The sequence below is a fragment of the Neoarius graeffei genome, chromosome 5 (genome assembly GCF_027579695.1).
Source record: "Neoarius graeffei isolate fNeoGra1 chromosome 5, fNeoGra1.pri, whole genome shotgun sequence".
In the NCBI taxonomy this organism is placed as follows: Eukaryota; Metazoa; Chordata; class Actinopteri; order Siluriformes; family Ariidae; genus Neoarius; species Neoarius graeffei.
Genome location: NC_083573.1, coordinates 97,003,791 through 97,017,421, shown reverse-complemented (window position 1 = coordinate 97,017,421; position 13,631 = coordinate 97,003,791). Strand labels below are relative to the sequence as shown.

Below are 13,631 nucleotides of genomic sequence, written 5' to 3'. Positions count from 1 at the left end.
TAGATTTAACAATAAATAGGAGCTTTTTTCAAGACTGCTGAAAGATAAAGAAAAGAGAAGAAAAACTGCAGTAAATATAGTACATTAACTGTATTTAGTAGATACTCTTATCCAGATTGACAAACATACCCAGAGCAGCCTGGGGAACAACTGCCTCAGTTAAGGGCATTCCTACTGGTTGAGGGAATTGAACCAGCAACCTTTTGGTCCTAAAGCTGCTTCTCTAAACATTAGGCCATGACTTCTCTATGGGGAGGATAGAAGAAAATTGGAAATAGAAAGAAAAACAAAATTGCAAAATTAGAAAGAAAATAAAAAGAAAATGGAATAGAAAGAAAATGGTAAATATCCCCATGGAAAAAGAAGAAAATTGTCCATAAATGTTTATTAAGAAAAGGCCTGTTTGTTCTTAACTTTTTCATTCTTATTAAAAAGGAATATTTTAGTTAATAGGCTATTATATTTTACTCCAACCTTTAGAAATGTGCCTTGATAATTATTGTTGGTTATTTAGAAAATGAATGTTTCTCTCTTTTTTTTGTCAATGAAATTTTCTTCATGTAATTTTTTTTTCAAAAATACAATGCATCAAATTGTGAATTGGATGAATCATTACATGCCTAGTGACCTACATTAATATGAAGAATTAATCTCCACTTTATAGCATCATGTGATTTTTCCCCATTACATCTTCAACCGTGATGGCACGGTGGTGTAGTGGTTAGCATGGTCGCCTCACAGCAAGAAGGTTCCGGGTTCGAGCCCCGTGGCCGGCGAGGGCCTTTCTGTGTGGAGTTTGCATGTTCTCCCCGTGTCTGCGTGGGTTTCCTCCGGGTGCTCCGGTTTCCCCAACAATCCAAGACATGCAGTTAGGTTGACATGGGGTGGCCTTGGGCTGAGGTACCCTTGAGCAAGGTACCGAACCCCTGACTGCTCCCCGGGCGCTCTGGTGTGGCTGCCCACTGCTCTGAGTGTATGCACGCGCATGTGTTCACTGCTTCAGATAGGTTAAATGCAGAGGATGAATTTCACTGTGCTTGAAGTGTGCATGTGACAAAGGTTTCTTCTTCTTCTTCTTCTTCTTCTTCAACCTGCTCTTCCTCCATCACAGTAACACAGTCAGAGGAAAGCGCTATCTGCCCACTACCGCATACATGAGCTCACACACACTTCACTAGTGTCACACTGACAGATGAGACAGGAACAACAGTTGTGCTTTCTTGTGCTCCCAGCTACAGATGACAGTAGCACCATCAGGATTCGACCTCATGATCTCCTGCTCATTTTTCTGTTGTGCCACTCTGAAGTGTTTAAACCTAATGCAATGCTGCACTGTAGAAGAATTCAAAGCTTTACTGAACAGATGCAGTAGTGACTTCGCACAAACCAAGGTTAATGAGGTGGGATTTCTGGTATCGGCGGCAAGGTGGTGTAGTGGCTGTCGCCTCACAGCAAGAAGGTCCGGGTTTGAGCCCCGTGGCCGGTGAGGGCCTTTCTGTGCGGAGTTTGCATATTGTCCGTGTGGGTTTCCTCCGGGTGCTCCGGTTTCCTCCACAGTCCAAAGACATGCAGGTTAGGTTAACTGGTGACTCTAAATTGACCATAGGTGTGAATGTGAATGGTTGTCTATGTGTCAGCCCTGTGATGACCTGGTGACTTGTCCAGGGTGTACCCCGCCTTTCGCCCGTAGTCAGCTGGGATAGGCTCCAGCTTGCCTGCGACCCTGTAGAAGGATAAAGCGGCTAGAGATAATGAGATGAGATGAGATTATACTGCAATCAGAGTCCCTTTATTTTAAATGTTCTGCCTTTACACACATTTAGCTGGTAATATTTATTACCTCCACCAGCTTTATTGGAGGAGGTTATCACCTCCATTTGTTTGTTTGTTTGTTTGTTTGTCTGTTCCCAATGTAACTCAAAAAGTAGTGAACGGATTTGAGTGAAATTCGGTGGAAAGGTGAGCCATGGGCCAAGGAACAATTTTTAAATTTTGATGCAAATCCAGATATGTATGTGGATCCAGGATCTTGTTTTCTGTTCCCAACATAACTCAAAATGTAGTAAACGGCTTTTGATGAAATTTGGTAGAAAGGTGAGCCATAGGCCAAGGAACAATTGGTTAGATTTTGATGCAAATCCGGATATGTATGTGGATCCAGGATCTTGTTTTTGTTCCCAACGTAACTCAAAAAGTAGTGAACGGATTTGAAATTTGGTGGACAGCTTTAGTATTATCCTCAGTTCAAGTGATTTGATTTTAATGTTGATAAGATGTGGCTTGATGGAGGTCTGCACTCTACTGATTGACCTGCTTTAATATTTTTTAATGCAGATTTTAAAGCTTAGTAGGCTTGGTTAAGAAAAAATATTGGCTCAGTAATCAATATCCATATCAGTAAGGCTTGCTGTTCAACTGTCATTTCATTCAAACCCTGAAACACAGAGTAATGTTTATCTTTTTGTGTACTTTGTGCTCTGATTTCACCTGGAAAGGCATAATGACTGAGTGAATAATCCATTTTGATGAGGTTCATTACACCTACTGTAGTATTTAAAAATCATCTTTATGATCATGAACGATGATGTGCTTAGCTTTACAAAATGGCCCAAATGGAGATTATGTCTCAGAGGTGTTTCATGTTGTGTAACAGTCAAGATATTTTTAAACAGGAAGTACAATGATCTAATATTGACATCATTGAAAGACAGGGAAGGATCATGAGTGCTATAGGTCATTTATCATGACCAGCCTTGGAGAGAATTTTAATAAAAAGTTTAGAATATTTTTTAACATGTGTTTGTTACATTATTCATGAAAGTCCCTCTTTAACATCACAGCGTCTCTAAATGAACTGGAGGATAATGATCTGGATGCTCTGATGGCTGATCTGGTGGCTGACCTGAATGCCACGGAGGAAAAATTTGCGTCTGAGAGGGTGGGCGGGCAGCATTCCATGCCACCCCCATCTTTACATGTTCCGACAGCTCATTTTACCCCTGCAGCACCCCCACAATCTCAGTTTAAAACTGAACTGACCCGTTTGCCCAGTAACACCTCTGGACTGCCCTCTACCACCAGCAACACTTCATTACCACCTCCTCCTCCTCCTTCCAACTCTAAACCTTCTCAGGTAAATTTGAGTCTCACACACACACATACACACACTGACACGAGATAGCACCTCTTCCATACAAGCCACAGTTTATCACAGTGACCTTTAACACACAGGGCGAGACATGAACATGAATAAAACAAATCAACTGATCCTCATGGCTCCAAAATATATTTTTTAACATTAATGGGAAAAGCACACGCACACTTCACGTGTTATTATATTAAAGTCTGAGCACGTGTGAAGGTGGATTTCAGCATGTCATGCCCTGAAAGTGTGATCTCAAGTAAGCATGTGTGACATCATGGGAACAAAATGTGATCAAATGGGGAAAAGAATAGCTAGACAGACAGACATGCAGGCAGGCAAAAAGACAGACAGACAGACAGACAGACAGACAGACAGACAGACAGACAGACTGATTGATTGATTGATTGATTGATTGATTGATTGATTGATTGATTGACATTGACTGATTGATTGAAAGGCAATAAGAGATAGATAGATAGATAGATAGATAGATAGATAGATAGATAGATAGATAGATAGATAGATAGATAGATAGATAGATAGATAGATAGATAGGCAAAAAAGACAGACAGACAGACAGACAGACAGATAAATAGATACAGCGGTGCTTGAAAGTTTGTGAACCCTTTAGAATTTTCTATATTTCTGCATAAATATGACCTAAAACATCATCAGATTTTCACACAAGTCCTAAAAGTAGATAAAGAGAACCCAGTTAAACAAATGAGACAAAAATATTATACTTGGTCATTTATTTATTGAGGAAAATGATCCAATATTACATATCTGTGAGTGGCAAAAGTATGTGAACCTTTGCTTTCAGTATCTGGTGTGAACCCCTTGTGCAGCAATAACTGCAACTAAACGTTTGCGGTAACTGTTGATCAGTCCTGTACACCGGCTTGGAGGAATTTTAGCCCATTCCTCCGTACAGAACAGCTTCAACTCTGGGATGTTGGTGGGTTTCCTCACATGAACTGCTCGCTTCAGGTCCTTCCACAACATTTCCATTGGATTAAGGTCAGGACTTTGACTTGGCCATTCCAAAACATTCACTTTATTCTTCTTTAACCATTCTTTGGTAGAATGACTTGTGTGCTTAGGGTCGTTGTCTTGCTGCATGACCCACCTTCTCTTGAGATTCAGTTCATGGACAGATGTCCTGACATTTTCCTTTAGAATTCACTGGTATAATTCAGAATTCATTGTTCCATCAATGATGGTAAGCTGTCCTGGCCCAGATGCAGCAAAACAGGCCCAAACCATGATACTACCACCACCATGTTTCACAGATGGGATAAGGTTCTTATGCTGGAATGCATTGTTTTCCTTTCTCCAAACATAATGCTTCTCATTTAAACCAAAAAGTTCTATTTTGGTCTCATCCATCCAAAAATTTTTTCCAATAGCCTTCTGGCTTGTCCACATGATCTTTAGCAAACTGCAGACGAGCAGCAATGTTCTTTTTGGAGAGCAGTGGCTTTCTCCTTGCAACCCTGCCATGCACACCATTGTTGTTCAGTGTTCTCCTGATGGTGGACTCATGAACATTAACATTAGCCAATGTGAGAGAAGCCTTCAGTTGCTTAGAAGTTACCCTGGGGTCCTTGGGGACCTTGCCGACTATTACACGCCTTGCTCTTGGAGTGATCTTTGTTGGTCGACCACTCCTGGGGAGGGTAACAATGGTCTTGAATTTCCTCCATTTGTACACAGTCTGTCTGACTGTGGATTGGTGGAGTCCAAACTCTTTAGAGATGGTTTTGTAACCTTTTCCAGCCTGATGAGCATCAACAACGCTTTTTCTGAGGTCCTCAGAAATCTCCTTTGTTCATGCCATGATACACTTCCACAAACGTGTTGTGAAGATCAGACTTTGATAGATCCCTGTTCTTTAAATAAAACAGGGTGCCCACTCACACCTGATTGTCATCCCATTGACTGAAAACACCTGACTCTAATTTCACCTTCAAATTAACTGCTAATCCTAGAGGTTCACATACTTTTGCCACTCACAGATATGTAATATTGGATCATTTTCCTCAATAAATAAATGACCAAGTGTTATATTTTTGTCTCAATTGTTTAACTGGGTTCTCTTTATCTACTTTTAGGACTTGTGTGAAAATCTGATGATGTTTTAGGTCATATTTATGCAGAAATATAGAAAATTCTAAAGGGTTCACAAACTTTCAAGCACCACTGTAGATACTTTATTCATCCCAAAGAAAATTAAGGCACCCAGTAGCTTATTTGACACGCAAATGCAAATGCAAAAAAAAAAACCTCAAAGAAGAGGAATTCACACCTAAAAATTTTAACCATGTGCCCTGCATGTGAAAAATTATCACATGAAAAAATACTAGTCATGTATAAAAATCACATAAAAATAAAAAATAAAAATGCATGTCCTACATACCAAAACACCAAAAAAAAGAAACACAAACACAAAGACAACTTTGACAACTTGACGACAAAATGAGAACATGAAATGAGACAAAATATTCCAAAATAATATGATACAGACGTAAGGCAAGAAGGGGGCGGGGCTTCCAGGGAGTCAGTTAATATCAGCGAGTTCAAAACACCTACTCAATTCAACTCCAGATCCATATGTCAATCAACTCTTCTGCTGTTTTATTATGGAGAAGAGGAAAAGGCTTTATTCGTGTATTTTTGAGTGATAACACATAGCAGCGTAATCTGATCTTAAACTCAAAATGTGTGAAGGTTAGCAGGTCTGTTTATGCCGTATCTGTGATACACTTAACTCTGATCTTTGGTGGATTTTTTTTTCTTTTTAGGAGGAAATAGAAGAACAGATGAAAGCAGACAAAATTAAGCTCGCCCTGGAGAAGCTGAAAGAAGCCAAAGTGAAGAAGGTGAGCAGCACGTTGGAATCTTTCTTCAGCTCTTGAACGAACTTGTGAATGAGTGAAAGAGTTAGGAATTGGCAGGGGATCATACTAGCAGGTCTCTAAGTCCTCTCATTTTCTAGTTAACCCTTTCACCACTGGGTAACTTCATACACAGGGGTTTCTCAATGACTATGAGACTGGAATACCAGTCTGCAGTGGTGAACAGGTTAACTGTGGATTGGTTTGTTCCTGATTTTGTTTTTTTTAATGTAAAGCACTTTGAGATTTTGGACTCAGTATGAAAAGTAGTAGTAGTAGTAGTTGTTGTTGTTTGTTTTTAGATACCCTTACATTTTAGGTTAAAGTCTTTCACTTTATAACCTAAAGATTTTACTTGGTGACCAACTGACTCATATACAGGGGTGTAGTGGGCATGGTACGCAGGGGTATGCCGTCCACCCACTTCTCCCGAGGTGAGATTCAAAAAAAAAAAAAAACCTGTCATTCAATGGCCTGAGTTTATACGCTCTACAGTAAGTGACACGTGCCTTTGTGCTCATCATCAATGCCCCCCCCAATCGAACGTTACGTAAAACGTAGCGACGCAAAGTAGAATGCATTCTAAACGCAGCCAAGATATTAGAATTATGTAAACGGTTGACTCCGCCATTTTAATGTTGCTTCGACCAACTAGAGAGCTTCGACAGAATGGCAGATCAAGGGGAAAATGACTCGACAGGAAAGACTCGGCAGAAAAACATCGATTTTTATTTCATAAAAAGCATTCCGACACCGGCGACACCAAATCCAGCGACCTTGAGTGAGCCACCATCACCAATCATAACCAGTCACACTCACACTGAAGTTCCTTTCACTGCAGCTAATGCTAACACAGAGGTGTTGGGGAGCTCCAGCTCACCATTCGAGATATGGACGGAAGAAATGTGGAAAAATAAAAAGGAGGCTTATCCGTGGCTCGACGCAAAGGATGGGAAGCTAGGCTGCAAGGTGTGCTCGTGCATTAGTGATTTGTCTGTATTTAAAGCCCAGGGCTCGTGGATGGGAGACGAGTAGCGAACGTACAGGATCACCCACAGTGGCACAGACAAAAGCACAATGCTAACTTCGCTGAGGAAAAAAATTCTGAGGCATCTCCAGTCAAATGGCCACATTGCTGCCCAACGCATTCAGGATAACGCAAAACATAGGCGACCAAACAAAGGCTACCGCTTCTGACATGATATCAAATCGATGACGTCATGAATCGCGTACCCCCACTTTAAAAATCTCCACTACACCACTGCTCATATATATATATATATATATATATATATATATATATATATATATATATATATATATATATATTTTTTTTTTTTTATGTCATCGTATTTCTGTACTATTTATCTTTGCCATTTCACCACCCATTTCTATGAATCCCATTTATCATAAGAGATGTGTAAACACAGTGCCTGCTCAGACAGTGATACCACATGCAGGTATAAGTTTCCTGTCCACACATGAAACTTTGTGAGCTTTCGAGGTCTCATCTCATCTCATTATCTCTAGCCGCTTTATCCTTCTACAGGGTCGCAGGCAAGCTGGAGCCTATCCCAGCTGACTACGGGAGAAAGGCAGGGTACACCCTGGACAAGTCGCCAGGTCATCACAGGGCTGACACATAGACACAGACAACCATTCACACTCACATTCACACCTACGGTCAATTTAGAGTCACCAGTTAACCTAACCTGCATGCCTTTGGACTGCGGGGGAAACCGGAGCACCCGGAGGAAACCCACGCGGACACGGGGAGAACATGCAAACTTCGCACAGAAAGGCCCTCGCCGGCCACGGGGCTCATTAACCTTAAAAGCTCATTAACCTTAAAACCACTGACAGGTGAAGTGAACAACAACAACATTGATTATCTCATTACAGTGGCACCTGTCAAGGGGTGGGATATATTCAACAGCAAGAGAACAGTCAGTTCTTGAAGTTGATGTGTTGGAAGTAGGAAAAATAGGCAAATGTAAGGGCCAAATTGTGATGGCTAGATGACTGGGTCTGAGCATCTCCAAAATGGCACATCTTGTGGGGTGTTCCCGGTATGCAGTGGTTCGTACCGAACAAAAGTGGTCCAAGGAAGGACAACTGGTGAACCAGAAACAGGTTCATGGAAACCCAAGGCTCATTGATGCACATGGGGAGCAAAGGCTTGCCCATATAGTCCAATCCAATGGAAGAGCTACTGCAGCACAAATTGCTGAAAAAGTTAATATTGCCTATGATAGAAAGGTGTCAGATCACACAGTGCACCGCAGCTTGCTGTATATGAGGCTGCATAGCTGCAGACCAATCAGAGTGTCCATGCTGACCCCTGTCCGCCACCTGAAAGTACCTACAATGGGCACATGAGGATCAGAACTGGACCATGGAACAATGGGAGAAGGTGGCCTGGTCTGATGAGTCACGTTTTCTTTTACATCACGTGGACAGCTGGGTGCATTGCTTACCTGGGGAAGAAATGGCACCAGGATTCACTATGGGAAGAAGGCAAGCCAGTGGAGGCAGTGTGATGCTCTGTACAATGTTCTGTTGGGAAACCTTGGGTCCTGGCAATCACATGGATGCTACTTTGACACATACGACTGATCTAAACATTGTTGCAGACCAAATACACCACTTCATGGCAACAGTATTCCCTAATGGCAGTGGCCTCTTTCACCAGGATAATGTGCTCTGCGACACTGCAAAAACTGTTCAGGATGCTCATGACAAAGGATTCAAGGTGTTGACTTGGCCTCCAAATTCTCCAGATCTCAGTCTGATTGAGCGTCTGTGGGATGTGCTGGACAAACAAGTCTGATCCATGGAGGCTCCACCTCACAACTTACAAGACTTAAAGGATCTGCTGCTAATGTCTTGGTGCCAGATACCTCAGAATACCTTCAGAGGTCTTGTGGAGTCTATCATGCCTCAACAGGTCAGGGCTGTTTTGGTGGCACAAGGGGGACCTACATGATATTAGGCAAATCATTTATCAGTGATTATGTAGAAGGATATATAGATATTGCCCTCCAGACCTGTCTGATCCATCCTGATGCTCTACTTCTGGCTTCTGGTTAGAGTTCTCATCACCTGAAAACCACTTGTGGCTGCTGAAGATGGCTCCATATGATACATGAGATTACTGGTTGGTACCATTTAGAAACCATAAAGATGACTTAGGACTGCAATTGCTATGAACAGTTTTGCATGCCAGACTCCATCATTGAATAGATCATAACTTCAAAAAAATAGATTTCATGCTAAAACAATAATGAATTCAGAAATAACTCTATTCATAAATTGGTCATAAGTGTCACCCAGATGAGGATGGGTTCCCTTTTGAGTGTGGTTCCTCTCCAGGTTTCTTCCTTATGTTTTTTCAGGAAGTTTTCCCTCACAAGTGTCACCTCTGACTTACTCATTAGGGATCAATTTAAAATTTATATCAGGAATGTATATATTTAGGGCATCACAGTGCTGTAGTCGTTAGCACTGTCGCTTCACAGCAAAAAAGTTCTGGGTTTGAGCCCAGTGGCCGACAGGAGCCCTTCTGTGTGGAGTTTGCATGTTCTCCCCATGTCTGCGTGGGTTTCCTCTGGTTTCCCCCACAGTCCAAAGACATGCAGGTTAGGTTAATTGGAGACTCTAAATTGACCATGTGAATGGTTGTTTGTCTCTGTGTGTCAGCCCTGAAACGATCTGGCAACTTGTCCAGGGTGTACCCCACCTCTTGCCTATAGTCAGCTGGGATAGGCTCCAGCTTACCCATGACCCTGCACAGGATAAGCAGTTACGGATAATGGATGGATGAAATGTATATATTTCTATAAAGCTGCTTTGTCTCAATGTCCATTGTTAAAAGTGCTATATGAATAACATTGATTTGAATATTTCTAGTATATTGCCAATTGCTGCATGCATAGTTAACAATATGACTTCCACCAATATAAAATAGCACTTGATCCAGTGCATCCTGTTATTTTTAATTGAATATTTTTGATCAAGGGCAGCACAGTCAGGCCATGGTTTGCACTGTGGTTATCACTGTCACCTCACAGCAAGAAGGTTCTTGTTCGAACTTTGCAGCCACCTGGGGCCTTTCTGTGTGGAGTTTGCATGTTTTCCTCATGCTTGTGTGGGTTTCCTCTGGGTGGTCCGTTGTCCTCCCACAAACTAAATACATGTCAGGTCAAAATACAGGTCAACTGCTGACTCTAAATTGTCCCTAGGTGTGAATGTGAGTATGAATAGGTGTTTGTGTCCGTGTTTGCACTGCAATAGATTTGGGGCTGTTTTGCTGCATCAGGGCCTGGACAGCTTGCCATCACTGAAGGGGAAATAAATTCCCAAGTTTATCAAGGTATCCTCCAGGATAATGTCAGGATGTCTGTCTGCCAGCTGAAGTTCAATAGAAGTTGGGTGATGCAGCAGGACAAAGACCCTAAACACTGAAGTAAATCTATGGCAGAATGGTGTAAAAAAAAAAAAGGAAACTCCACCTTTTGGAGTGGCCAAGTCAGAGCCCAGAAGTTACTCCAGTAAACAGCCATTGACACCAGACATCTGAAGAATATGGCTGAGCTGAAGCAGTTCTATAAGTACAAGGGGTAACTGATAAGTTTTGAGACTCGGGGAAATGATAGCCAATAAAAATATTTTAATGCTTTAATTTTCCAACATCCTGCGATGACCTGGTGACTTGTCCAGGGTGTACCCCGCCTCTCGCCCATAGTCAGCTGGGATAGGCTCCAGCTTGCCCGTGACCCTGTACAGGATAAGCGGCTACAGATAATGCATGGATGGATTTTCCAATATAATCTCCCTTCAAGTCAACACACTTCTTCCACCAGTGGTGGAGTGCCTGGATCCTACTGGAATAGAAATCCTTAGTTTGGGTCCTGAGGTAGGCGTCCACAGCCTCTCATAAGAATGGTAGGAAGCACTTGTTTGATGTTATTGCTGTCCAGTGAGGATTGAACAAGGGTTCAGTTACTTTCTCCTCCAGCACTGTGAATGTTTAAATGGTTTGTTCAGTTTTTGTGTATTATTTTAACTTAGATGAAGATCAGACCATATTTTAAGATACATTCATACACAAACGCAGGTAATTCCAAAGTGTTCAGACAGATGCTACAAGCCCATACACACACCCTCTGTCTTGCTCACATCTCTTTTCCATCTTTACTGGGTATTTAAATCCACACCTGATGTTAAACATCAGTAGCGAGTTAAACCCCAGGACGTATGTGTTCATGTTATAAGAGTAGCAATGAGTCCTGATCTGACACCTCAGGAAATGGCTGACATCGCAGGAAACACCAGAGGAACGCTTGCCTTGGCTAAGAACAGATGTAACCCTGGCTGTGGTTTGTGGTGTTTTCTCTCTGTGGCTAATCTTTTCTGAAAGGTGATCTGAAACAAAAACCCCTTCTGAAAATAAGAATTGAGAGAGCAGATTCTATCAGCACAGCTCTCATCTTCCTCCAGGTGTTCCTTCTGAACCATAGAGCTGCAGTATATATGCAGCTCTACTCGGACAGAATAACTAAGATATTGTTGTGTGCGTGTGTGTGTGTGTGTGTGTGTGTGTGTGTGTGTGTGTGTGTGTGTGTATGTTGGTTATGAGTCTGAATCATGTGTGTGAATCATTTCTCCATATAAAACAATTTTGACTCTTAAACATTAAAAGATTCCTCTTTTCTTACTCCCTCAACATACCGCTGCTGATCTCTGACCTTGATTAGACCTTTACCATTTGGATGAACTTCTTTGTGTTTACACTGAAGTTTATTGTTTCGTATCTAACTTGATTCTGAATTTGTCGGGGAAAATATTGAAGAGACAATGATTTAGTTAAAATTGTTACAAATGAGGAAAAAAATGAGATGACTCTCAAGGTGGGTTTCCTCCGGGTGCTCCGGTTTCCCCCACAGTCCAAAGACATGCAGGTTAGGTTAACTGGTGACTCTAAATTGACCGTAGGTGTGAATGTGAGTGTGAATGGTTGTCTGTGTTTATGTGTCAGCCCTGTGATGACCTGGCGACTTGTCCAGGGTGTACCCCGCCTTTCGCCCGTAGTCAGCTAGGATAGGCTCCAGCTTGCCTGCGACCCTGTAGAACAGGATAAAGCGGCCAGAGATGAGATGAGATGAGATGAGATGAGATGAGATGAGACTCTCAAGGTAGTTTGCGAATTGTCTGGGGAGAAACCCAGATGAGTCCCCAGTTTACTCCATGATCCCCAGTAATGAGGCTAAACTGTATCTATTTTATCCATTATATGAGAATTGTGTAAATTAAGTCATGTGAGAAGAAGAGGGAGGAAATAGTGTGGGTTTTTAATATTTTGCATGGGCTAATTTTTCCCCATAAGTGTCACAAGTTCAAATCAGAATCATGTGATTTGTCAGATAATTTAATTTTGTAGATAAGCAAAAGGAAGTATAATGTGCAAAAATGTAAAGTGTGTAAACACAAAAGTACAATAATGAATACAAAACAAATGCACTGAAGTGTAAAGTCCAGAATTGCACTAGTAGAGTGTAAAGTCCAGAATTGCACTAGTAGAGTGTAAAGTCCAGAATTGCATTAGTGAAGTGTAAAGTCCAGAATTGCAGTAGCCGAGTGTAAAGTCCAGAATTGCACTATTGTATAGCCAAGTGTAAATTCCAGAAGTGCACTAGCAGAGTGTAAAGTCCATTAATGCACTATTGGAGTGTAAAGTGTAAAGTCCAGAATTGCACTAGTGGACTGTAAAGTGTAAAGTCCAGAATTGCTATAGTGGAGTATAAAGTCCAAAACTGCACTAGCCGAGTGTAAAGTCCAGAATTGCTATAGTGGAGTGTAAAGTCCAAAATTGCACTAGCCGAGTGTAAAGTCCAGAATTGCACTATCAGAGTGTAAAGTGTAAAGTCCAGAATTGCACTAGGGGAGTATAAAGTCCAGAATTGCACTAGTGGAGTGTAAAGTGTGAAGTCCAGAATTGCACTAGTGGAGTGTAAAGTGTGAAGTCCAGAATTGCACTAGTGGAGTGTAAAGTGTAAAGTCCAGAATTGCACTAGTGGAATGTAAAGTCTAGAATTGCACTAGTGGAGTATAAAGTGTAAAGTCCAGAATTGCACTAGTGGAATGTAAAGTCTAGAATTGCACTAGTGGAGTATAAAGTGTGAAGTCCAGAATTGCATTAGTGGAGTGTAAAGTCCAGAATTGCACTAGTAGAGTGTAAAGTGCACTGCCTGGTGTGTACAAATTCTGTAGAATTCATCTGCTCCATGTACCAACACAAACTCTATTTCCCAAAATCTTCAGCCAAAATGAACTACAAATCCTCGTTCTAGTTTCCGCAGACTTCTAATCACTACCACTTGTTCCCACTCAGCACTCTGCCCATAAATAACCCAGACTTCCAGTAAATCTTTGTGACTTCTTGCTGCTAATGTTTCACTATAGTGCCATTACTGAGCCTTTTATTTGTGTGTACACTTTCCCAGTCCTGGTCCTATCTGTGTGTTTATTGAGCTCTGTCGAGCTACATTAGACCTGTCTGCTGATCACTCAACAGCTGGTCTGTTTATAGT

The 13,631-nt window shown here is 41.6% G+C and overlaps 1 protein-coding gene across 1 annotated transcript in view; it reads left to right on the top strand.

Annotated features, from left to right (window-relative positions):
* Window positions 1-13,631, top strand: part of apbb1ip (amyloid beta (A4) precursor protein-binding, family B, member 1 interacting protein) — a 122,032-nt gene that overhangs the window by 48,682 nt on the left and 59,719 nt on the right. The window contains exons 4-5 of the mRNA XM_060922552.1: window positions 2,841-3,133; window positions 5,950-6,027. Of these exons, the coding sequence (XP_060778535.1) occupies window positions 2,841-3,133; window positions 5,950-6,027 (371 nt within the window). The remainder of the gene's footprint in view (window positions 1-2,840; window positions 3,134-5,949; window positions 6,028-13,631) is intronic.